General features: G+C 41.6%; 1 protein-coding gene across 1 annotated transcript; it reads left to right on the forward strand.

Moving 5' to 3' along the window:
- The first annotated feature begins 1,376 nt into the window (after positions 1-1,376).
- Positions 1,377-26,857, forward strand: LOC112250236 (SWI/SNF-related matrix-associated actin-dependent regulator of chromatin subfamily A member 5-like). Its single transcript, XM_024420204.2, has 24 exons — positions 1,377-1,540; positions 2,415-2,504; positions 2,849-3,015; positions 3,196-3,296; positions 3,493-3,593; positions 11,607-11,786; positions 11,912-12,067; positions 12,202-12,333; positions 12,898-12,966; positions 13,825-13,934; positions 14,048-14,274; positions 15,430-15,551; positions 15,839-15,991; positions 19,165-19,297; positions 20,376-20,521; positions 21,146-21,274; positions 21,721-21,831; positions 23,568-23,681; positions 24,304-24,426; positions 24,561-24,693; positions 24,868-24,986; positions 25,230-25,442; positions 26,073-26,183; positions 26,409-26,857. The coding sequence occupies exons 1-24, from the start codon at positions 1,484-1,486 to the stop codon at positions 26,475-26,477; spliced, it is 3,066 nt and encodes a 1,021-aa protein (XP_024275972.1). The 5' UTR covers positions 1,377-1,483; the 3' UTR covers positions 26,478-26,857.
- The last annotated feature ends 150 nt before the right edge of the window (positions 26,858-27,007 follow it).

Below are 27,007 nucleotides of genomic sequence, written 5' to 3' on the forward strand. Positions count from 1 at the left end.
TGGCACTGTCCCCCCTGCTGCTCCAGGGGTCTGAGGATTAAACTAGTCAAACACATGCATTGGTAGATTTGGAGTGCATGGTTATAAACGTTACAATTGTTACACTGTTATTGACTGTTATAAACACATATTACATTGTACATTGTTATTACATTGTTAAAACAACAAACCCACATTGTGAAGAGTGGGTGAAATCATAAAGGGTTTGCAGAAACACATGAGCTGAAGGGGGCAAGTTGTCCATATAAAATAAGTTACAAGAGGAGAACCATGAAATAACCCACAGACTGTCATACAGACAGACAGACAGACAGACAGACAGACAGACAGACAGACAGACAGACAGACAGACAGACAGACAGACAGACAGACATGTAACCACTTATCTGAAGCTGATGAGGTTATTGTAGATGAGACTGAGTTTCAAGTAACCAATAGGATATGATATGCTGTATTCATGAACATTTTTCTCAGTAGCCCCTACTAATTCTGCTCTCACCGAGATATTCCCGCTACTCGCATCACCTATCATAACCACCAAAGCCATTCCCTGCTCACTCAGCTCCTGAAACTGGTCACACTCTGCCCCTTCCAAACACCCACCTTCCTACACCATCCACTGACACCTCCTCCTCCCTCAATATCACTCCATACGTCGACTCCTCCCATACGTTCCACCCCAAGATTCTTGCCATCATACTAAATACCAGAGTGTGGTCCAAGGCAGAATCATTCCCTGTGGCTACATTAATCCTGGTCCCTCGGCCATCATTCAGGCACACCAGCTCTTTCACCTCTATCAAAGTGGCCCATGTTCCCCTGCCAGAGTGTGTTGTGTGAATTAAATCGCCACACCACATTATCGTGTATAGTGTTGTCATAAAGGACTTAAATAAAATACAAATAAATGTCAGCAGTGGATGTAGATTTCTGCTGAAAAAAATAGCCTGATGACACAAACTTTGTTGGTATAACACTGGATCCTATTAGTGTAGGAGGATTCCAAATCACCCCCTTTATTGGATACAACTTGTATTGTTCCAATAGTACAGTAACAAATAGCTGTAAAGTGTAATGAAAATACGGTTTTGGTAACAGTTGACAGTAGGTTTTCCTCAAATAAACTATTGAATGACGCAAATATAGCCGTCAAAATGATCAATGCTTTGTAAGTTATGTACCTTTTGCAATGTTATTTTATTTTTTGAGCTGCAGCCCATAGGTACAATGTATGAAATAATGAATTTAAATGTTTAAGTAACTTTAAACTATTACCGTTCTGATTTTATATTTAAAAAACGTACTGTAAGTCTAGTAAACATTTTTTGAGGGCACTTTTATTATGAAATTTAGCCGTTTGATAATGTGACCTTAATGTCGCTAGGTTCACGATGCTCTATCTAATGACGTACCAAGCCTATTTGCTGTATAATAACTTACACAGTCTGGTCTAAAAACTCATGATAAGAACAAAGTCCACAGAATGTCAGATGAAGAGATTCCGTCAACTTCCAGAGAGCCTTTACCTGAAGATGAAGAGGTGAGCATTTGAAAGCAGACATCTTCTTTTCCAGAAATACGAGATAGAGTGTTAGTAGCTAGCTAGAAGTTTGCAGTATTGTTGATTTGGGGGGGAACATGGCGGGAAGGAGGCTTGCACATCTGCATAGCTCTCTACAGATGCTAGCTAACTAGATACCACCAGGTCAAACGCTGACCAGAAAACATTAGCTACAATGTTTGTCGTCGTGCAGTTGAGAGTAATGTAGCCAATATTCCCGTAGACTTTTAAATTCTGCCAATTTCAATCTGACGAGCCTTGGAGTCCCAGAGCAACCCCACTGACGGTATCTGTAGCTTGTCGTCTGTTTCACTTAGCCCAGGCAGCACACCGCACAGTCGCATGCAGCAAGACCAGCCCAGAGCAAATCAGCTGTCTACTTTCAACACTAGCTGCTTGTTGCGCTCTGGGGACTGTCAATTGAATACAGTAGCTAACAGTGTCATGTTTATGTTTATGAAGAACAGGCGTGGTGAGGTGTACCTAACTGCGTGAACTTTAACATCGGTTCAATTGAAGGCATAACTTATTGCACACTTTATAATAAATAATATGTGAACGTGCTCAAAATGTATTATAATTGATTGTGCAACAAGCATCACATGTAGAAAACTTTCTCGACCGTCAACCATAAATCTTTATTGATTAAACGTATTATAGAATAATGTTGCATGAAGTCACAGGAAATGGTATACAATACGCAGCTCATTCCCGTATAAGATAACTGAAATTACCATACAAATTTGTTTTAAATTGCACATTACGTTGATTAAATGTTAGTGAATCATATGCCAAATAAATATGTACAATTCAGTGAGCATGTCATAAAGTAGTCTACTGTGTTTGTGCTCAGGCAAAAGACCCCCCATTTCAGCTGAAGCCACCTCCAAAGGCTTTGCCTAAGGCGGAGGGAGAGGTGGATCCAGAATACGAAGAGAAAAGGGTGAGCCAAATTGCTTTGTCACAAACTCTCTATGGATTAATTTAAGATTTTAAAATGCAATTGCAAGTTGAATGATTACGTTAGGGAGTATCACGTGACACAGATTAGTCACAGCATTGGTTAAATTCTGTGCCAGATATTTGAGAAAAACATAACATTTTTTTCCCCAACCTTTGCAATGGGCTCCCCACTGTGGTAACTGTGGGGAATTGCAGTGTGTAGTAGTGAGACTGCAGTGTATAGGGAGAATGTGAATGGCACAATTACAGTTAAGCATAACATTGATCTCATATCCTTACTAGTCAAAAACAACTAGTAACAACCCCCCTGTCTTTTTACCATAGAAAACAGATAGAGCGAACCGGTTTGAGTTTCTGCTCAAGCAAACAGAACTCTTTGCCCACTTCATCCAGCCTGCGTCTCAGAAGTCTCCTACTTCACCCCTGAAAGTGAAACCTGGACGACCTCGCGTTAAACAGGATGAGAAACAAAATCTCCTCTCTGTTGGAGAGTATGTGGCTGCTGACTTGTTTTAAGAGTCTTGCCTTTATTTACAATTTTCTAAATGTCAGGTCTATGTTATTGTAAATAAACAAGCTATATTGGTGAATAATCCATGAATAATAAACAATACAATCTGTTTACCATTGTAGCAAAGCATACTATTTGTCCGCCACCTGTGTTTTTACAGTAACCGCCACCGACGCACAGAACAGGAAGAAGATGAGGAGTTGTTATCTGAGAGCAGGAAGGCAGCTAACGTCTTGGTTCGCTTTGAAGAGTCCCCATCCTGTACGATGTTTTCATATAGCTTTTAAATGCTAATTTTAATAGTCAGCCCTCCATGTAAATGAACTGTAGCAGGTGCTGTAAATGTTGTATTCTAGCAGGTGTATACCTTTTAAAACTAATTAGCTCCCATTTGAAAACTGCTGATGAGGATATATTTTTTTTCTCCATTAATGACAAAACTTTTTGTCTTTTCCAGATGTAAAAAATGGAGAGCTGAGAGATTACCAAATCAGAGGTCTCAACTGGATGATCTCCCTTTATGAAAATGGCATTAATGGAATCTTGGCTGATGAAATGGTAATAATGACTGTAACTTAAACATATAATTAACGATAGTTTATGTTTACTTGCCTCCATTAAGTGCCAGAGCCATATATTGATATCCAAGTGTAAAGGGACATCCACACCAAGGGTGATAAAGATAAACTATACACAACTATAAAACGTTGGCAAGCCTCCACACTAGAGGAAGGTTTATTGTTCTGCAGCAGGGGTGGGCGAACTTTTTGGCTTTAGGGCCACATCAGGATTTTGAAATTCAATGGAGGGCCAGAAAAAGAGCAGTTATTTGAAAATATATAGGTCCATTATAAAAATCTGCATACTTTCTATCTAGTTTTAGACGTTCGAGTGACGTTTTTTACACAAAACAATCATTTCCCAGCTCATCATTTTTACTCAAACCTCCCGCCTGTGTGGGCCGTAGTTTGCCAACCCCTGTTCTACACTCTAGGCTACACCTGTCAATCAACTGATTAACGCATCCTACTGCACGCTGTAGGCTTATCACTATTTTCATGGTGTGTTCAATGTAGATAATAATATAGAAACACATATTTAAATGTAGCAATTCAACAACAAACACTGTTTAGCCTGTGCGTCTTCATGTTATGCTTGCCTTGTTGCTCTAGTGGTTTGCAAGTGATTTCCATTTTTCTAATAGTTGTCAAATCTTCTTTTTCGCTGTGCTCATCTGTCTGTTCTGTACACCATTTGCAATGCAACAATGTTATCACCAGCTAAAGAAATCTCTTTCTCCTCAACTTTTTTTACATTCAGCAATTAGCAAGAGCAAGCCTGCTTGTGTCCTCGAATAGGCGGTTAGGTGTACTATAAAACATTTCATATAGCTTTTGTAGCCTGTAGCTTTTCCTGGGAATGCGCATGGTAACAGCTGGAAGAGAGGCTAGTTGAGATGTGTCAAATCAAACATTAAATCACGTTTTATTTGTCACATGCGCCAAATACAAAAAGTGTAGACCTTACTGTGGAGCCCCCGAGTGGCACATCGGTCTAAGGCACTGCATCTCAATGCTAGAGGCGTCACTACAGGCCTTGGTTCAATTCCAGGCTGTATCATTACCATCTGTGATTGGGAGACCTATAGGGCGGCACAAAATTGGCCCAGCGTCGTCCGGGTTAAGGTTTGGCTGGGGTAGGCCGTCATTGTAAATAAGAATTTGTTCTTAACTGACTTTCCTAGTTAAGTAAAGGTTAAATAAAACATTTATAAAATACTGTGAAATGTTTACATACAAGCCCTTAACCAACAAACATTTTTTATAAAGTAAAGTAAGAAAAAAAGTAATACAATAAAATTACAATAACGAGGCTTTATACAACAGATGGGTCTAATCCTCAATGCTGATTGGTTTAAACCGCATTCCAGCCAGTGTCTATTCTACAAGTTACCACCGGCTAAATCTATGACTTTAAAATGTCTATTTACTCTGTTTCATCTGACTGCGCAATCCACTGTCTCATCAGCCCAGCCAGGTAATTTATAAACTTGATCTCCACTATAAAAAGCATCTAGACATTATCTCACATTTCAATTTAGACTAACATTTTGTTTTCAACAGCTGAGATTTGTATAAACCTTGCTGTCTATCTTTCTAACATTTGCAACATTGTTTAAAAATTCAAATTAGATCTCCAGCTGTCCCATAGTAATGAGCGTGTTGAGACGAGACAGGCAGGCAGCATTTCTCAGCCAGTCGAAATCATGAGTCAGCTTTCATAATGACTCCCAACACCATCATTAAGTTTGCTGACGACACAACATTGGTAGGCTTGATCACCGACAATGATGAGACAGCCTATAGGGAGGAGGTCAGAGACCTGGCAGCGTGGTGCCAGGACAACAACCTCTCCCTCATCGTGAGCAAGACAAAGGAGATGATCGTGGACTACAGGAAAAGGAGGGCCGAACATGCCTCCATTCACATCGACAAGGCTGTAGTGGAGCGGATCGAGAGTTTCAAGTTCCTTGGTGTCCACATCACCAACAAACTATCATGGTCCAAACACACCAAGTCAGTCTTGAAGAGGGCACGACAACACCTTTTCCCTCTGAGGAGACTGAAAAGATTTGGCATGGGTCCCCAGATCCTCAAAAAGTTCTACAGCTGCACCATCGAGACCATCCTGACCGGTTGTATCACCGCTTGGTATGGCAACTCCTCGGCGCTACAGAGGGTAGTGCGTACAGCCCAGAACATCACTGGGGCCAAGCTTCCTGCCATCCAGGACCTATATACTAGGCAGTGTCAGAGGAAGGCCCAACAAATTGTCAAAGACTCCAACCACCCTAGTCATAGATTGTTCTCCCTGCTACCGCACAGCAAGCTGTACTGAAGTCTAGGTCCAAAAGGCTCCTTAACAGATTCTACACCTAAGCCATAAGACTGCTGAAGAGTTATTCAAATGGCCACCCGACTATTTATGTTGTTTTTATACTGCTGCTACTCGCTGTTAATTATCTATGCATAGTCACTTTACCCCTATCTACAGTACATGTACAAATTACCTCGACTAACCTGTATCCCCACACATTGACTCGGTACCGGTACCCCCTCAATATTGTTATTTTATTGTTTTACTATTTGATTGTATTTTTTATTTTATTTTATTAAGTAAATATTTTCTTAACTCTATTTCTTGGTTAAGGGCTTGTCAGTAAGAATTTCACGTGAAGGTCTACCGACACCTGTTGTATTCAGTGCATGTGACAAATAACATTTAATTTGATCATTTTTAAGGATACCGGTATATATACAAAGAAATGTCAATTAAAAAAAGGTCAAACGAAACGAAGTGCAGCTAGTTTGCAGTCTTTCCAGCTTCAGTTTGAAGTGATTGTGTTAGCTCTGTTGTTGGCTAGCTCCTAGAATAACTGTCCTGACTAGAGAGCACATTTTCTATGCCCGGCGAAATCGCACCTCATTAACTCATTGGATGTATCCAACTAAATGACTCTAGAAAACAGCTTAAACAAATGAAAATGCAGCTACTCTTGGGATAAAGCAAGGGATAAAAAGATGCCAGCCAGTATGGCAATGGAACATTTTAGAATGAACGACTGGGTCGTGTCCATAGATACAGAAAAAAAAGACTGAACGACTGGGTTGTGTCTCCGGTAGGGTTGCAAAATTCTGGGAACTTTCAATAAATTTCCTGGTTTTCCCAAAGTCCCGGATGGACGATTCCCAGAATCAGGAGGGAATAAACATGAAACCTGGAATCTTCCAACAAGGATTTCTGCATAACCAGGGAATTTATTGAAAGTTCCCGGAATTTTGCAACCCTTGTCTCTGGCAACTGAACCGATAGAATGAACGACCAGCCGGCTTGGGTAGCAACCCTCGATTTGTGTTGTGAATATAGCTTTTGGAATGATGAAATATTATGATTAAATTCATCTAAATAACATAAATCATTATTTGAATATGTTTGTAACCCGTTGTATAAAATTGATAATGCCCCCTAGGCCGGTGTTTGGAGGATATATTGGCACGGTTTGCCGGCCATCGACTTCGGCTCGGGCCTAACAACACCCGTACCAATATGTCCTCCAGACACCGGCTTCTTGGGCATTATCACTTAAAAATACAGGGGGTACCGGTACCGAATCAATGTGCAGGGGTACAGGTTAGTCGATAATTGAGGTAATAGGTAATTGAGGTAATAATAAACAGCGAGTAGCAGCAGCTTAAAAAAGGGGGTCAATGCAAATACAGTAGTCCAGGTAGCCATTTGATTAACTATTTGCAGTCTTATGGCTTGGGGGTAGAAGCTGTTAAGGAGCCTTTTGGACCTAGACTTGGCACTCTGGTACCGCTTGCCGTATGGTAGCAGAGAGAACAGTCAATGACTAGGGTGGCTGGAGTCTGACAAATTTTAGGGTCTGGTATAGAGGTCCTGGTTGGCAGGAAGCTTTCCCCCAGTGATGTACTGCGTGATACGCACTACACTCTGTAGCGCCCTGCGGTTAGGCCATTCATTACAGGTGCAGGATCTTAAGTTGAGCCAATTTGCTACAGCAGTAAAATAATCCTTCAGAAACAGTAAATGTTGATTATAATGAATTTACATTTTTGTAGGGGTTGATGCATTATTTATGAGGGAAAATAAAGTCTGAAATTTCAAATTGGAAATTGCAAACTTCAGAAGCCTTTTTAACTTTTACGGGTTGGGTCCTAAACTGGGAAGGTTGTTGCTAACGTGCGCTAATGTGACTAGAACTTTCCGGGACATAGACCTATCTGATATGGGCAGAAAGCTTAAATTCTTGTTAATCTAAATGCACTGTCCAATTTACAGTAGCTATTACAGTGAAAATCCCATGCTATTGTTTTTTTAACCTTTATTTAACTAGGCAAGTCAGTTAAGAACAAAATCGTATTTACAATGACAGCCTAGGGACAGTGGGTTAACTGCCTGACACCGCTGATAAATCCACGATAATCAAGAATTTCAATGAGCATTTATCTACGGCTGGCCATGCTTTCCACCTGGCTACCCCAACCCCGGCCACCAGCTCTGCACTCCCCGCAGCAGCTGGCCCAAGCCGCTTCTCCTTCACCCAAATCCAGACAACTGATGTTCTGATAGAGCTGAAAAATCTGGATCCCTACAAATTAACTGGGCTAGACAATCTGAACCCTCTCTTCCTAAAATTATCCGCCGCCATTGTTGCAACCACTATTACTAGTCTGTTCAACCTCTTTTTCGTATTGTCTGAGATTCCTAAAGATTGGAAAGCGGCCGCCACAGTCATCCCCCTCTTCAAAGGTGGAGACACTCTAGACCCAAATTGTTACAGACCTATATTCATCCTGCCCTGCCTTTCTAAAGTCTTCGAAAGCCAAGTTAACAAACAGCTCACCGACCATTTCGAATCCCACCGTACCTTCTCCGCAAATCAATCCGGTTTCCGAGTTGGTCACGGGTGCACCTGAGCCACGCTCATGGTCCTAAATGATATCGTAACCGCCATCGATAAAAGACAGTACTGTGCAGCCATCTTCATCGACCTGGCCTTTGACTCTGTCAATCACTGTATTCTTATCGGCAGACTCAACAGCCTTGGTTTCTCGAATGACTGCTCGACTGATTCGCTAACTACTTCTCAGAGTTCAATGTGTCAAATCGGAGGGCCTTTTGTCAGAACCTCTGGCAGTCTCTGTGGGCATGCCACAGGGTTCAATTCTCGGGCCGACTCTTTTCTCTGTATATATCAATAATGTCGCTCTTGCTGCGGGTGATTCTTTGATACACCTCTACGCAGACGACACCATTCTGTATACATCTGGCCCTTCTTTGGACACGGTGTTAACAAACCTCCAAACGAGCTTCAATGCCGTACAATACTCTTTCCGTGGCCTCCAACTAATCTTAAATGCAAGTAAAACTAAATGCATGCTCTTCAACCGATTGCTGCTCGCTCCCTCCCGCCCGACTAGCATCACTACTCTGGATGGTTCTGACTTAGAATATGTGGACAACTATAAATACCTAGGTGTCTGGGTAGACTGTAAACTTTCCTTCCAGACTCATATTAAGCATCTCCAATCCAAAATGCAATCTAGAATCGGCTTCCTATTTCACATCAAAGCCTCCTTCGCTCATGTTGCCAAACATACCCTGGTAAAACTGACTATTGACTTCGGCGATGTCATTTACAAAATAGCCTCCAACACTTTACTCAGCAAATTGGATGGAGTCTATCACAGTGCCATCCGTTTTGTCACCAAAGCCCCATATACTACCTACCACTGCGACCTGTATGCTCTCGTCGGCTGGTCCTCGCTTCATATTCGTCGCCAAACCCACTGGCTCTAGGTCATCTATAAGTCTTTGCTAGGTAAAGCTCCGCCTTATCACAGCTCACTGGTCACCATAGCAACACCCACCCATAGCACACGCTCCAGCAGGTATATTTCACTGGGCATCCCCAAAGTCAACACCCCTTTGGCCGCCTTTCCTTCCAGTTCTCTGCTGCCAATGACTGGAACGAATTGCAAAAATCTCTGAAGTTGGAGACTTATATCTCCCTCACTAACTTGAAGCATTAAATGTCAGAGCAGCTTACCATCGCTACAGCTGCAGCCCATCTATAAATAGCCCATCTAACCAACTACCTACCTCATAACATATTTGTTTTTGTTTTTCTGCTCTTTTGCACACCAGTATTTCTACTTGCACATCCTCATCTGCACATCTCACTCCAGTGTTAATTGCTAAATTGTAATTACTTCGCCACTATGACTTATTTATTGCCTTACTTCATCCCAGGTGTAACTCTGTTGTTTTTGTCACACTGCTTTTGCTTTATCTTGGTCAGGTTGCAGTTGAGAACTTGTTCTCAACTAGCCTACCTGGTTAAATAAAGGTTATATAAAAAACTACAGCCTCCAGTCTTCTGGGAAGGCTTTCCACTAGATGCTGGAACATTGCTGCGGGAACTTTCTTCATTCAGCCACAAGAGCATTAGTTAAGTTGGGCACTGATGTAGGGCGATTAGCCCAGGCTCGCAGTCGGGATTCCAATTCATCCTAAAGGTGTTCGATGGGGTTGAGGTCAAGGCTTTGTGCAGGCCAGTCAATTTCTTCTATACTGATCTTGACAAACCATTTCTGTATGGACCTCGCTTTGTGCATGGGGGCATTGTCATGCTGAAAAAGGAAAGGGCCTTCCCAAACTGTTGCCACAAAGTTGGAGGCACAGAAACGTTTAAAATGTAATTGTATGCTGTAGCGTTAAGGTTTCCCTTCACTGGAACTAAGGGGCCTAGCTCGAACCATGAATAACATCCCAAGACCATTATTCCTCCTCCACCAAATTTTACAGTGGCACTACACATTGGGGCAGGTAGCGTTCTCCTGGCATCCGCCAAACCCAAATTCGTTCGAAGGACTGCCAGATGGTGAAGTGTACTTCATCACTCCAGAGAATGAGCTTCCATTGCTCCCGAGTCCAATGGCGGCGAGCTTTACACCTCTCCAGCCGACACTTTGCATTGCACATGGTGATCTTAGGCTGCTCGGCGATGGAAACCCATTTCATGAAGCTCCCAATGAACAGCTCTTGTGCTGACTGTGCTGACTGTAGCATTTCGCTACACTCGCATTAACATCTGCTAACCATGTGTATGTGACAAATAAAATTTGATTTGATTTGCTTCCAGAGGCAGTTTGGAACTTGGTAGTGAGTGTTGCAACCGACGACAGACGATTTTTACGCGCTACGTGCTTCAGCACTCGGTTGTCCTACCACTTCACGACTGAGCAGTTGTTGCTGCTAAATCACAATAACAGCACTTACAGTTGACCGGGGCAGCTTGTTGGAACTGACTTGTTGGAAAGGTAGCATCCTATGACGGTGTGACGTTGAGAGTCACTGAGCTCTTCAGTAAGGCCATTCTACTGCCAATTTTTGTCTATGGAGATTGCATGGCGGTGTGGTCGATTTTATACACCTGTCAGCAACTGGTGTGGCTGAAATAGTCCAATCCACTAATTTTGAAGGGGTGTCCACATACCTTTCTATATCATGTACATAGGAAAATATGGGCTTCTTCTGACAGTGAGATGCGCTGTCTGTCGTGGATCATTAGTCTTCGAAGTCGTCCTATAATTTATGTGGATACCAATATGCTTACATGCCCATTTATTCAGAAAAGCTCACCGCACACTCTGCCTCTCCCCTCTGAGCGGCTGTTCCTTGCTAACCTAGAACGCTTTAATCGAACGTATTTTGGATTGTTTTTTGACGTTGTACTGTTGGGGAGACAGGGATAAAATCACACAAAATTATCCCAACGATAGCTATTGTTTTCCACCGTTTTTATAGTTATTGTTGTAGTGTGGACGCTGCTGTTCACTTGAATTATAAAAACTTTAAAACATTTTTTTATTGTTATTGTCCTTGGTGTGGATGGCCCTTAAGTGTCTGGTAAGTGCTACTAGTTGTGAGTCAATCTTATGCGCTGTATGTAAGACAGGTTGTTTATTTGTTTATTGACCACAGGGCTTGGGGAAGACCCTCCAAACCATTGCGTTGCTGGGATACCTGAAGCATTACAGGAACATTCCAGGCCCCCACATGGTTCTGGTTCCCAAATCAACGCTACACAACTGGATGAATGAGTTCAAACGCTGGGTACCAACCCTTAAGGCAGTCTGTCTCATCGGGGACAAGGATGCAAGAGTATGTCCTGTTTTTTTCTCTTGAATGACACTGATTAAACATCCCTTTTCATAAATAATTTTCAGGTGGGTAGGTAACTAAGACCACTAATGACTCCTTTGACAAATGTTCTCCTTATTCACCAGGCGGCTTTCATCCGTGATGTCATGATGCCAGGGGAATGGGATGTTTGCGTCACATCCTATGAGATGGTCATCAGAGAGAAATCTGTCTTCAAGAAGTTCAACTGGAGATACCTTGTCATTGACGAAGCTCATAGGATAAAAAATGAGAAGTCTAAGGTATGAACTCAAATTAAAATAATTTAGGGATAAAACACGTTTCTTTTTCTACTTTCCAATGAATGAAGTTTGGACTATACACAATCATTTTGAATGATTTTTATGTAACCTTTACATGAATCCTGTGTTGTCAGCTCTCAGAGATTGTCCGTGAGTTCAAAACCACCAACCGTCTCCTCCTGACTGGAACACCTCTGCAGAACAACCTCCATGAGCTGTGGTCACTCCTCAACTTCCTGCTGCCTGATGTCTTCAACTCTGCCAATGTGAGTCCTGCCTCTGTTTGTTCTCTCCATGTATTCCTCTTGTAGTGATATTCCTCTCCTTTAGATTCATGTGACTGGAATACCAAATCGAGGAAGAAAGAAATTCATATTTCGCTCCAGGCAAAAGGAACTGCATTCTTTTGTTGTTTTGTATCAAAAGACCCTCCAGCAGTATCTTAATGTTTTTTGTTGTTCCATTTATATCACCAAGTTTCAATTCGCTTCAGTCAATCACTTAGCTCCTCAGCCCCACCTGACATGCTTCTTGTCTTTCCATGATGTGTCAGAGGGAAAGGTAGCCCCGAGCATAGGCTTCCCCCCTCAGGCACTGCTCTGTTCTATTGTCAGTTCCTCCCAATTTGTCTGGGATCCCTCCCCCCAGTCACCCCCAGAGGCAGTAGCTGATCATATGTATCCTGTCCTTTTCTCTAACACAATCCTCTCTATAACCGAAGCCAAAGCAGAATCATCTTTACCTTTTTTCCCCCCTCTAAAATAACTTTTGCACTTTCATGGAAAATCTATGTGTTAAAAACAAAATGAACATTTTTCTTTAATTCTCAGGACTTTGATTCTTGGTTTGACACCAACAACTGTCTGGGGGACCAGAAGCTGGTGGAGCGTCTGCATGCGGTAAGCTGTGTTTCACACTTCCATTACGTTCAGAGTTCACTGCAGATTCCTTCTTATCTATATTTATTTTTAGTATACATAATACATCCCGAGTGGCACAGCGGTCTAAGGCACTGCATCTTAGTGCAAGAGGCGTCACTACAGTCCCTGGTTTGATTCCAGGCTGTATCACATCCGGCCATGATTGGGAGTCCCATAGGGCGGCGCACAATTGTCCCAACGTCGTCCGGGTTTGGCCGGGGTAGGCCATTATTGTAAATAAGAATTTGTTCTTAACTGACTTGCCTAGTTAAATAAAGGTTAAATAAAACAAATTTTAAAAATGATATACACTGAGTGTACAAAACATTAAGAACACCTTTCTACTATTGAGTGGCACCCCCTTTTGCCCTCAGAACAGCCTCAATTTGTCAGGGCATGGACTATACAAGAAAGCATTCCACAGGGATGCTGGCTCATGTTGACTCCAATGCTTCCCATAGTTGTGTCAAGTTGGCTGGATGTCCTTTGGGTGGTGGACCATTCTTGATACACATGGGAAACTGTTGAGTGTGAAAAACCCAGCAACGTTGCAGTTCTTGACACAAATGCTACACTTGGTACCTACTACCATGCCCTGTTCAAAGGCACTTAAATATTTTGTCTTGCCCATTCACCCTCTGAATGGCACACATACACAATCCATGTCTCAAGGCTTAAAAATCCTTCTTTAACCATTCTCCTCCCCTTCATCTACACGGACTGTGTATGTCATGGAAAGAGCAGGTGTTCTTAATGTTTTGTACACTCAGTGTATGTAAAGAAATACTTGTAATACATGGGTAAAAATAGATGAATTAAAGCATTTGCCTTGTTTAGGTGCTGAGGCCTTTCCTTCTGCGTCGCATTAAAGCTGAAGTGGAGAAAAACCTGCCTCCCAAAAAAGAGGTGAAGATTTACCTCGGACTGAGTAAGATGCAGCGAGAATGGTATGTGTTTGCTTCAAATACTTAGTACCTCCCAGTGTTGGCCATAGCTTTTGTTGGTTCAATGTTCCTACCTATGAAATTCAAGAAAAAATGTTTTGTTCTAATTTTGTTAGGTACACACGGATTCTGATGAAGGACATTGACATCCTCAATTCTTCTGGAAAAACTGACAAGATGCGTCTCTTGAACATCCTGATGCAGCTGCGGAAGTGCTGCAACCACCCATACCTGTTTGATGGGGCCGAGCCTGGACCCCCCTACACCACCGACACTCACCTTGTAACCAACAGCGGCAAAATGGTGGCCCTGGACAAACTGCTGCCCAAAGTCCAGGAGCAAGGTGCTACATTCTCTCTGATCATTAAATGCTTTTACTGTAGTTTATCCCAACAGATAATAAGGGGGGTTAAACAAAAAATACATTATTCATGTAAATTGGATGTCTTTATCTCAGAGCTTTGATCTGTGGTTGTTACTGTACATTTTCAGTTGTGACAGACTATGCAATAGGTTGTATATATAAACTCTGATAGATTGAAGTACATAATGGTCCTTTAAAACCTCTTAAGGAACGTACTCTTTTTTTAAATTTTCGCCTAAAATGACACCCAAATATAACTGCCTGTAGCTCTGGACCTGAAGCAAGGATATGCATATTCTTGATACCATTTGAAAGGAAAAACTTTGAAGTTTGTGGAAATGTGATATTAATGTAGGAGAATATAACACATTAGATCTGGTAAAGATAATACAAACAAAAACCTATTTGAAATGCAAGGGAAAGGCCATACTTTCAGATAGGAGTCTAGGTGTAATTTAGATGTTGGCCACCAGATGACAGCAGTGTGTGTGCAAAGTCAGACTGAGCCAGTGAATTACATTACTGCACAATATTTTGTATCAAGTCTGCCAGGAGTTTGTCCAAATGTGCTGAATTGGTCAATTGATAGATTTTCAAGTACATAACTATAGAGAACATTCAAAAATGCTATGGTAAAAAAAAAAAAAATTAAAGTTTACACACTCTCAGGAATGTCATACATGATGGATCATTAGCTTATACACAAACTTTCACATCTAGGTGGTGAGGTGAGTGTGGAGCCAGAGACAGCAGTGGGGTCAAACTGTAGACCCCAGTTACTACATTTGAACATAAAAAATTATTTAAACAAACAAAACGATGTTACATTTTATCTCTGGGACACTCAGGATGACAAATCAGACACCCATCTCGTAGAGGTTAAAAGGGTAAGGACAACCTCATAGGATGCAGGCTCAAAGGTTTGCATTTTGTTGAAGGATATCAGGATTCACATGTAGAATTTCATTTTTTTTCATGAAGCTTTCATAATGAGACGTTCATTTGACAATCAAATTAGTCATGCTCATTTAGAATTAATCAAACCTTGCTGCATTTGAACTAGAGCTATGTGACTGATATTGTATGCTCTTCTGTTCCCTAATGGAATGACTGTTTTGTCTCATTGGTTGCCAGGGTCTAGAGTCCTCATCTTCAGCCAGATGACCAGGGTCCTTGACATTCTTGAGGACTACTGCATGTGGAGAGGTTATGAGTACTGCCGTCTAGATGGGAACACTCCACACGAAGCCAGACAGGTACGGGGCATGACTTCAGCTGATGAGGCCTCATTGACCACAATCACATGCTCCCATGGAAACCATAAGGAGCTGTATTGGAACAGTTCAATCAAACCTACCATGGTCGTGTTTTTGTAGTATCTTTACTTCAGAACACTGTACTTTGCTTTTACACTGTACTGTACTCGTACTGACTGTGCTTGTAAAATTTGTGTAAAGTGTAATTACTTTAACTACATGAAACAAAACTGATATCTTAGATATTGTGTCTAACTAATGCATTAGCTTTATGGCCATGTTTCAAGGAAGCCATAGAGGCCTACAATGCTGACAACAGCAGCAAGTTCATTTTCATGTTGAGCACCAGAGCTGGAGGTCTGGGCATTAACTTGGCAACTGCAGACGTCGTCATCCTGTATGACTCCGACTGGAACCCTCAAGTGGATCTGCAAGCAATGGTGAGAAACATTTCAGTTGTGGCTTCCTTGGAAACGTACTTCTATATAGACTGCTCAAAAAAATAAAGGGAACACTTAAACAACACAATGTAACTCCAAGTCAATCACACTTCTGTGAAATCAAACTGTCCACTTAGGAAGCAACACTGATTGACAATAAATTTGACATGCTGTTGTGCAAATGGAATAGACAACAGGTGGAAATTATAGGCAATTAGCAAGACACCCCCAATTAGGGAGTGGTTCTGCAGGTGATAACCACAGACCACTTCTCAGTTCCTATGCTTCCTGGCTGATGTTTTGGTCACTTTTGAATGCTGGCGGTGCTTTCACTCTAGTGGTAGCATGAGATGGAGTCTACAACCCACACAAGTGGCTCAGGTAGTGCAGCTCATCCAGGATGGCACATCAATGCAAGCTGTGGCAAGAAGGTTTGCTGTGTCTGTCAGCGTAGTGTCCAGAGCATGGAGGCGCTACCAGGAGACAGGCCAGTACATCAGGAGACGTGGAGGAGGCCGTAGGAGGGCAACAACCCAGCAGCAGGACCGCTACTTCCGCCTTTGTGCAAGGAGGAGCAGGAGGAGCACTGCCAGAGCCCTCCAAAATGACCTCCAGCAGGCCACAAATGTGCATGTGTCTGCTCAAACGGTCAGAAACAGACTCCATGAGGGTGGTATGAGGGCCCGACGTCCACAGGTGGGGGTTGTGCTTACAGCCCAACACCGTGCAGGACGTTTGGCATTTGCCAGAGAACACCAAGATTGGCGCCCTGTGCTCTTCACAGATGAAAGCAGGTTCACACTGAGCACATGTGACAGACGTGACAGTCTGGAGACGCCGTGGAGAACGTTCTGCTGCCTGCAACATCCTCCAGCATGACCGGTTTGGCGGTGGGTCAGTCATGGTGTGGGGTGGCATTTCTTTGGGGGGCCGCACAGCCCTCCATGTGCTCGCCAGAGGTAGCCTGACTGCCATTAGGTACCGAGATGAGATCCTCACACCCCTTTTGAGACCATATGCTGGTGCGGTTGGCCCTGGGTTCCTCCTAATGCTAGACAATGCTAGACCTCATCTGGCTGGAGTGTGTCGGAAGCATTGATGCTATGGACTGGCCCGCCCGTTCCCCAGACCTGAATCCAATTGAGCACATCTGGGACATCATGTCTCGCTCCATCCACCAACGCCACGTTGCACCACAGACTGTCCAGGTGTTGGCAGATGCTTTAGTCCAGGTCTGGGAGGAGATCCCTCAGGAGACCATCCGCCACCTCATCAGGACCATGCCCAGGCGTTGTAGGGAGGTCATACAGGCACGTGGAGGCCACACACACTACTGAGCCTCATTTTGACTTGTTTTAAGGACATTACATCAAAGTTGGATCAGCCTGTAGTGTAGTTTTCCACTTTAATTTTGAGTGTGACTCCAAATCCAGACCTCCATGGGTTGATAAATTTGTTTTCCATTGATAATTTTTGTGTGATTTTGTTGTCAGCACATTCAACTATGTAAAGAAAAAAGTATTTAATAAGAATATTTCATTCATTCAGATCTAGGATGTGTTATTTTAGTGTTCCCTTTATTTTTTGGAGCAGTGTGTGTGTATATATATATATATATATATATATATATATATATATATATATATTAGTGTATTCACACCCCTTCACTTCTTCCACATTTTGTTACGTTACAGCCTTTTTTCTCATCAATCTACACAATACCCCATAATATCAAAGCAAAAACAGGTTTAGAATTTTTTTAGAACTGTATTAAGAATATAACTTAAATATGACATTTACATTAGTATTCAGACCCTTTACTCAGTACTTTGTTGAAGCACCTTTGGCAGCGATTACAGCCTTGAGTCTTCTTGGGTATGATGCTACAAGCTTGGTACACTTATATTTTTTTATATTTGGGTAGTTTCTCCCATTTTTCTCTGCAGATCTTCTCAAGCTCTGTCATGTTGAATGGGTAGCTTCACTGCACAGCTATTTTCAGGTCTCTCCAAAGATGTTCGATCGGGTTCAAGTCCGGGCTCTGGCTAGCCCACTCAAGGACATTCAGAGCCTTGTCCCGAAGCCCACTCCTGCGTTGTCTTGGATGTGTGCTTAGGGTCATTGTACTGTTGGAAGGTGAACCTTAGCCCCAATCTAAGGTCCTGAGTGCACTGAAGCAGGTTTTCCGTCTGCTCACTCTACCATAAAGGCCTGGTTGGTGGAGTGCTGCAGAGATGGTTGTCCTTCTGGAAGGTTCTCCCATTTCTACAGAGGAACTCTGGAGCTCTGTCAGAGTGACCATTGGGTTCTTGGTCACCTCCCTGACCAAGGCCCTTCTCCCCCGATTGCTCAGTTTGGCCGGGCGGCCAGCTCTAGGAAGATCCTTGGTGGTTCCAAACTTCTTCAATTTAAGAATGATGGAGGCCACTGTGTTCTTGGGGACCTTCAATGCTGCAGAAATGTTTTGGTAGCCTTCCCCACACCTGTGCTTCGACACAATCCTGTCTCGGAGATCTATGGACAATTCCTTTAACCTCATCGCTTGTTTTTGCTCTGACATGCACTGTCAACTGTGGGACCTTATATAGACTGGTGTGTGCCTTTCCAAATCATGTCCAATCAATTGAATTTACCACAGGTGGACTCCAATTAAGTTGTAAAAACAGCTCAAGGAGGAATAATGGAAACACCTGAGCTCAATTTCGAGTCTCATAGCAAAGGGTCTGAATACTTATGTAAATATGGTATTTCTGTTTTTGTTTTTTTAAATACATTTTCAAAAATATCACATGTTTTCACTTTGTCATTATGAGGTATTGTGTGTTGATTGATGAGGGATTTTAGTTTTTTTACATCAATTTTAGAATAAGGCTGTAACATAACAAATGTGGAAAAAGGAAGGGGTCTGAACTTTTTGAAAGCACTGTATATTAAGCATTAGGAAAAGTAATTATTAGTCAGTATTAAATTAAAGTAAATATGACTTAGTAATTATTAGTAAGAATTTCACACATAAGTGACTAATACTATGTCATGCATACAAAAATACTAGTAATGTTAGTTCATAACACTGGCTTGTATCTTGTCTTTTACTTTTAAAAAGTGTCTTGTTTCAAAGAAATAGACACCTCCATACACTGAGGCAATCAGTGTGTTTGTTTTTGCCTCTCTAGGACAGGGCTCATAGAATTGGTCAGAAGAAACCAGTGCGTGTGTTCCGCCTCATCACTGATAATACAGTCGAAGAGAGGATTGTAGAGAGAGCTGAGATGAAGTTGAGGCTAGACTCCATTGTTATACAACAAGGTATTCAGCATGGTTTTAATTTGCAACTTCGTGGTTTGTCATTCCATGGCTTTCAAATCCATGTAGATCATATAAAATTACTAGAGCGGTTATGTCATAAACCCTCAAAGTTCCATAATGGGGTGAAATTTGCAGCCAGCTTGGTCAGGAAGAAATCCAAAACCAGTCTAATTGGAATGAATGGCAGTAGAGGCATAATGTAGGTGATGCATTTCCTGCTTTTACTTACACAGGACAATAAAAGTAAGGCGTGTGATGTATCAGAAATGATGTAACGGAATTATAGTCAACATAAAATATTGTCATATTATAATTACAGTATGGAGTTTTATACACATTTTCTGGATAAACAGCATCTAAAATATATGTAAACAGTCCATAACTGTCTCATGTTTTGTTTTCTTGGAAAGCTGAGTGCTATTATATGATACAATATCAGTACTTGCTGCATTTATAACTCATCCAAGTCCTATTCAGTGCCTCGGGTGTGAGAAAAGAGCTTTACAAATTAAATGAATTATTGTTATTATGAACTGATCTGAGCCTGTGTATGGCTGTGGATTGACTGCATTGTTTGAATGGAATGTTGGCATATTGGCAGCTGATTCCTCTAAAACTGCCTGGCTAGCTAGTTAACACACAGTGCAGATACTTTCTTCACATTCATTGTTTTTCACAATATTTTATCACAGCACTGACAAACTGTGGTTGACTAACTCCCTGACCAACATGGCTGACCTTTGGACCATCATAAGAAGGTTCATGTCCATTCTAGTATTCTAATTCCATGTTCAAATCCCTTAAATGTGTCCTTAACTTTAAAAATAAAAAAAATATGGTCTGACTCAGCAGACAGTACATCAGACTTGGATTTGTTATTGGGACAGGCAAGACAGACCTTGGTTAGGCTTGAGACAAAATTAGACCACACATATATGCTGTAGATGCATGCATACATATACTTTAGTACTTTATAGAGAGATCTAGACCCTGAGACATGGATGTAAGTGCCTGCTGCAGGGTCTTGTACATTCAGTCCCACACCCCAACTACTTCTCACATCTTTTCAACTTTCCAGGGAGGCTGATGGAGCAGTCCAACAAGCTGGGGAAAGATGAGATGCTGCAGATGATCAGGCATGGGGCCACTCACGTCTTCGCCTCCAAAGACAATGAGCTCACGGACGAAGACATCAACACCATCTTAGAGAGGGGGGCAAAGAAGGTGAGTGAGGACCATGTGAAGGATCAGTATACAGTGTTTGGTTGACAGACTGGCTGCTTGGTTTTCTGTGCTCACCTGTTCACAATTGTCATACTTGAGCAAAAGTAAACATACCTTAATAGTAAATGACTCAAATAAAAGTGAAATTCACCCAGTAAAATACTTATTGGGTAAAAGTCTAAAAGTATTTGGTTTTAAATATACTTAAGCATCAAAAGTAAATTAATTGCGAAAATGTACTTCAGTATCAAAAGTAGAAGTATACATAATTTAATAATTATATTAAGAAAACCAGACAGCACTATTTTCTTGTTTTATTTTATTTTACGGATATCCAGGGGCACGCTCCAACACTCAGACATCATTTACAAACAAAGCATGTGTTTCGTGAGTCCGCCAGAACAGAGGCAGTAGGGATGTTCTCTTGATAAGTGTGTGAATTGGACCATTTTCCTGTCTTGCTAAGCATTTGAAATGTATGAAAAAAGTACATTATTTTCTTTAGGAATGTAGTGGAGTAAAAGCAAAAGTAGTCAAACATATAAATAGTAAAGTACAGACCCCCCAAAAAATACTTTATTTTTACTTAAGTACTTTACACCACTGCCTTTTGACTTATCCTAGACAGCTGAGATGAACGAGCGCATGGAGTCTCTGGGAGAAAGCTCCCTCAGGAACTTCACTGTGGACACCGGAGGAGCAGAGACCAGCCTCTACAACTTTGAAGGGGAGGACTACAGAGAGAAGCAAAAGGTATTAAATTACTACATGTTTTGTCATGACTCAAGGTTAATAGCATCAAAGAGCATTTTGCATTGACATTTTAGTCATTTAGCAGACTCTCTTATTCAAGAGCGACTTACAGTAGTGAGTGCATTCTTTTTTGCTCTGGTCCCCTGTGGGAATCACACCCACAACCCTGGCATTGCAAGTGCCATGCTCAACCAACTGAGCAGCTTGATATGGTACTGTACTTTGATTAGCTAAGTCCCTTGTGCCTCAGGTTGAATTTCATCTTAGATATTGAACTTTGTGACTACTGTGTGATAGAGGTAAAGATGGCATACAGAGTATACTATTCATAGATGCTTATGAAATACACTTTATGAAACCACCGTAACCATGAAATGCGGTGTGCATCATGTACCATATGCTGAGTTGGTTCACCTTGTGAGGGATGGACTGGTCTTTTTTTGTAGCTGAGTATGATGGAATGGATTGAGCCTCCTAAAAGAGAGAGGAAAGCCAACTATGCAGTGGATGCCTACTTCAGAGAGGCCCTGCGTGTCAGTGAACCTCGAGCCCCCAAGGTAACGCCCACTCACAAACTGACACAGAAACCGCCAACTGCCTGGCTTTGCATCCCTGCTTATAAATGACATGCTTATTCAAGTGCTGTCCCAATCAGGGTTATTATACTAAACGAAAACTGAAACTAAAATAAAAACAAAATTGGAAAAAACTATTTAGTTAAATAAAACAATTCTGAAAAACGTTTGAAAAACTAAAACTATACTAAAACTTATATTTGAGTACAAAATTAACTTAAAGGAAAAACCATCAAATTATCTTTCGTTCATTTTTTTCTTGGACAAGGTTTTCAAGCTTCTAATGGGGATTTCTGGCTTCTGAATCTGGAGGGTAAATGCTGCTAGTAGATGCCGATGTTTCAAATAGGCCTAGCTTGTGCATCACTATCATTAGCTAACAGGGAAGAAATCCAAAGGCGCGCATTGAGTATATCTGGGCCAAGCTAGAACGGCTTGTGAAGTTGCTGCAGCCGTTCACAATCTACACCGACCAACTTCAAACTGACAGCCAGTCGTAGTCTGATGTGGTGCCGTGCTTTCTCAACCTTGAGGCATACTTGCAGTCAATTACTATTGCAAAACAGTTGGCACAGGTCCTCCTGAAGTCAGTGTGAGCACTTCGCATGCATACTGAGTCTTCTGGCAGCCAATTTCGATCCATCCCCTGCAGCAGCTTGCTTGATGGACCCAAGTGTCTCTCTGTCACTTCGCTCAACAGACGGAACCACTGATGAGGGAAGCAGAGTCTTTTGTACTTCAGCAAATCAGAGAGTACAGCCATGGGGCAGGAGTACCCCAAGAAGAATCCAAGATAAATCCAACAAGCATCTCGACCACAGTGCTTCATAAATATAGCTTTCTTGCATCGAGGATTGTGTCTGAGTTCACTGTCCCAAGAGTCAACCTGGCAGGGCATTAAGTGCCCCGTGTGAGCTGAGGAAATGCCTGGAAGAGGTGAAGGGGGCATGTTTAGAGTCACCTCTCCAGTTCTGGCAGGCAAGGATGGCTGTTTATCCAAAGCTGTACCCTGTGGCACTGGATCTGGTTTCTGCCCCTGCATCCCAAGCGTTGGTGGAGAGAATATTCTCTGTCTGTGGACCACTGTCATCAGGCTTGAGAAACCGATCAACCACCTCACAAAATGTTCATATAAAAATCTAAAAACGAATAGAAATAAAACCAACATTAAATCACAAAACTATAGTAACCGTGGTCCTCGTGTTCATGGAAGAGTTGCTAGTCAATAATTCGTAGGGTTGCAAAATAAACTACCAGAAATTTGGTAACATTCAAACTTTGGTAACTTCCAAACTGGTGGCAGTTGTGAAAAAAAGTCAATACTTGGAAGAATTGCAGAGTTAATTGAAAAGAATGCCTTTGTTGATTATATAATTCTTTTGATAATTAGGCTATTTTCTCTTTAACCATATGGTCTGTCCACTAGAAACTCATGGGCAATATGGACACAGATACAATAAATTAATACTATATATGATAAATAAAAATGAGTTATTAAAGTATAAATGACCTAAATTGCCATAGATTACCTGTTCATTACCAAAATTATAGAAGATTCCGGTAACTTTGGTATATTACCTGTAGCTTTGGAACTCTAATCATTCCTCTTGTTTCCCACTTCTTCCAAATAATGATGGTCAAGAAGTCAGAATGATGAAGAGGTACATATGTTAATCTTGCTCACCAGAACATGATTAATAATGATGAATATATTTCAGGCCCCACGTCCTCCCAAACAGCCCAACATCCAGGACTTCCAGTTCTTTCCCCCTCGCCTGTTTGAGCTGCTAGAGATGGAGATCCTTTTCTACAGGAATACTATAGGCTACAAGGTAAGACGGCTGTAGTTAAGTCGTTGTCTGATGGATAAATAAAGTGTGCCCATGTTGACATAGGTAGCGTTAAGCCTAGCCATTTATACTCATGTATTCTTGTTTCCTGCACATGGTATTGTGACTTGAATGTCCCTTCTTGCTGGTCCTACTTTACTGAAACAATTTACAAAGTTGAATATTTAAAAACAATATTTTGAAATCTGTTGGCTTGGGCTTTCACAGAGCCAACATATTAGTTGTGGGATGGTGAATAGAGCCCATAGAAGTGTGTCTCAACTCTGACATTTGTGAGCAGCATCCCAAGTGCTTAACTGTGCCAAGGCACTCGCTGCCAAGGCAGACTGCTGAACTGAGACAGATTGGAGCTTTTACTCCTCCACAGTGCCAGAACCACAGAACACAAATACACACACATTCCCCCTATGCCACCTGATCCCAGGGTACATCTGCTCAGTTCTGCCCAGTTAGCCTGGTTCCCCAACAGGCCTGTCTATCGCTTCACCCAGCCTTAGGGGTCTCTCGCCCAGCTTAATAGCGAGAGACAGCCATTCAGTGTTTTGTCTCATCAGAGGTTTATCTAATATGAGCTGTGTCCGTCCTCTCCACTGTGCTGCTGCAGGTGCCCAGGAGCCCTGACATTTCTAACTCTGCTCAGGTGCAGAAGGAGGAGCAGAGGAAGATCGACGAGGCAGGGCCCCTCAGTCCTGAGGAGACTGAGGAGAAGGAGAAGCTTCTTACACAGGTACTGGAGGGCGCTAGGCTAGACACAACTGTCTAAGATCCCTATAGTGTTTGTCACAAAAGGTGCCACATTATTGTACATGCTAAAGCTTGTATCTAACAAGTGCTGTGTTTGTGGTGAATGTTATTTCGCAGGGGTTCACAAGTTGGAACAAGCGAGATTTCAATCAGTTCATTAAAGCCAATGAGAAATATGGCCGTGATGACATCGACAACATCGCTCGGGAAGTCGAGGGGAAAAACCCTGAAGAAGTCATTGAATATTCTGGTAAGATACCGGAGGTCGTAATCATCATAATGATCATCATCTATTATTCCATTACAGTTGTTTACTATCTGTTTCAAATAACCATGGTTATTACAAATAACCATGGTTATTACAGCTTATTATCATTTTATATGCTCCACGCTAGTCTTTTCATACTCTTGTTTTATTTTCAAGCCATTTTCTGGGAGCGGTGCAATGAACTCCAGGATATTGAGAAGATCATGGCCCAGATGGAGCGTGGTGAGGCCCGGATCCAGAGGAGGATCAGCATTAAGAAGGCACTGGATGCTAAGGTCATCTACTTTACATAGATTTTCTAAATAAGTGCTCAAGTGTGTTGGATAGTGGCTGATAAGTATTTTTGTATTGATCTTTAAAATGAAATGATTGCCTCTCTAAAACATATTTCCCTTATATATACTGTGGAAATTACTTACTTGAATGTGATACTAGAAACCTTTTATTTTGAGTATGCTCCAAGATGAATTCTTATTTTCAAATTGACCAAATGGAAATGTTGTCTTGATTCATTTCAGGTTGCGAGATACAAGGCCCCTTTCCACCAGTTGAGGATTCAGTATGGCACCAATAAAGGGAAGAACTACACAGAGGAGGAGGACAGGTTCCTGATCTGTATGCTTCACAAGATGGGCTTTGACAAGGAGAATGTTTATGAGGAACTCCGACAGTGTGTCCGCAACGCTCCACAGTTCAGATTTGACTGGTTCATCAAGTCCCGAACTGCCATGGTACAGTACACCCTGAACAGTTTGACTAGGTTATAGCTGTTAGAAGGGTTCGTTGAGCAAACATGGGGATAGGTATTTGATATGACACCTGGACTGCCTCTGGGATAGTCAATAACCCAGTTACAGTGTCTTAGTGTCCTACTTCTTTGCTTTTTCTGGACCCATCATAACCCATTTATTACTTTTATTATAGAATATAGTACATTTGTAGTGAATTCAGAGATCATCTTGTTTGCTTGCCTGACATTTATAGTAGGTATGGCGGAATATAGAGTTGAATTTGTTTCAATGTGTTCCTCCTTTACAAGTTGAGATGGATGAGAGTTCATGGGACGAACGTCTCCTATAGATTCAGTTTCATGCATCTCTTGAATACAGAGACACTTACCTCTCTGGAGTTATTTTTCATTACTTTGTGCTTTTGACAAAGTGGTATGTTGCATGAACTGTTTTGGTTATTGAAATGTCAATATTACGAACAAAAACTGTAATAACCACACAAGAGCATATTGAATGAATATATATTTTTGTTGTTGCTACAAACAGACTGGCTGACAGAGAGGAACAGCAGACATACATTGTACTATTGTTTTCTTGTTCTCTGCTAACAGCTGTCTCTTGTTCTCCCAGGAACTCCAGCGACGTTGTAACACTCTCATCTCCCTCATCGAAAAAGAAAATATGGAGATTGAGGAAAAGGAGCGTGCTGAAAAGAAGAAAAAGACACCAAAAAGCCAGACGGTAATTGATCTTACCATTTCAAAAGAATAATATACAGATTTTAACCATTTTAATGTCCAAAATCCAACAGGTGTATTGGCTGACCATCTTGAGGATTCTGAACTATGTTACCATGACAAATGGATCAATACTCAAGTGTTAGAATATTAATATTTCATACATACATTGTAACATTCACACATAGACATGCAATTGATTTGATTCTAATGTCATTTTTATTCTAAGGCTCACAAAAGGAAGGCAGATGCGTCATCAGAAGGCACAGGACGCAAAGAGAAAAAAGCGAGAGCCTGAAGATGTCATGTAATTAATGTAGCTCCCAGCAGGCCCAATCCTAACTTGAAAGATAAGTCATTTGATCATTTGATTTACGCACACAGTTCTCAAGTTAGGATTTGGCCCATCAAAAACAAACAGCATTAATCACCCACACAAAAAAATACAAAAACAACCTTCAATAGTTGTGGAAGTGTGGCTTCTCATTTTTAAGACATTTTGTATTACTCTTTTTTGAAATTGTTTGATGACCTTTGAAACTCAGCATGCTATATGTAAACTCAGCAAAAAAAGAAATGTCCTCTCACTGTCAACTGTGTTTATTTTCAGCAATGTGTAAATATTTGTATGAACATAACAAGATTCAACAACTGAGACATAAACTGAACAGGTTCCACAGACATGTGACTAACAGAAATGGAATAATGTGTCCCTAAAAAAGGGGGGGTCAAAATCAAAAGTAAGTCAATGCAGCTGGTGGCCACACCAGATACTAAGTACTGCAGTGCATCTCCTCATGGACTGCACCAGATTTGCCAGTTGTTGCT

Source organism: Oncorhynchus tshawytscha, linkage group LG30 (genome assembly GCF_018296145.1).
Source record: "Oncorhynchus tshawytscha isolate Ot180627B linkage group LG30, Otsh_v2.0, whole genome shotgun sequence".
Classification (NCBI taxonomy): Eukaryota; Metazoa; Chordata; class Actinopteri; order Salmoniformes; family Salmonidae; genus Oncorhynchus; species Oncorhynchus tshawytscha.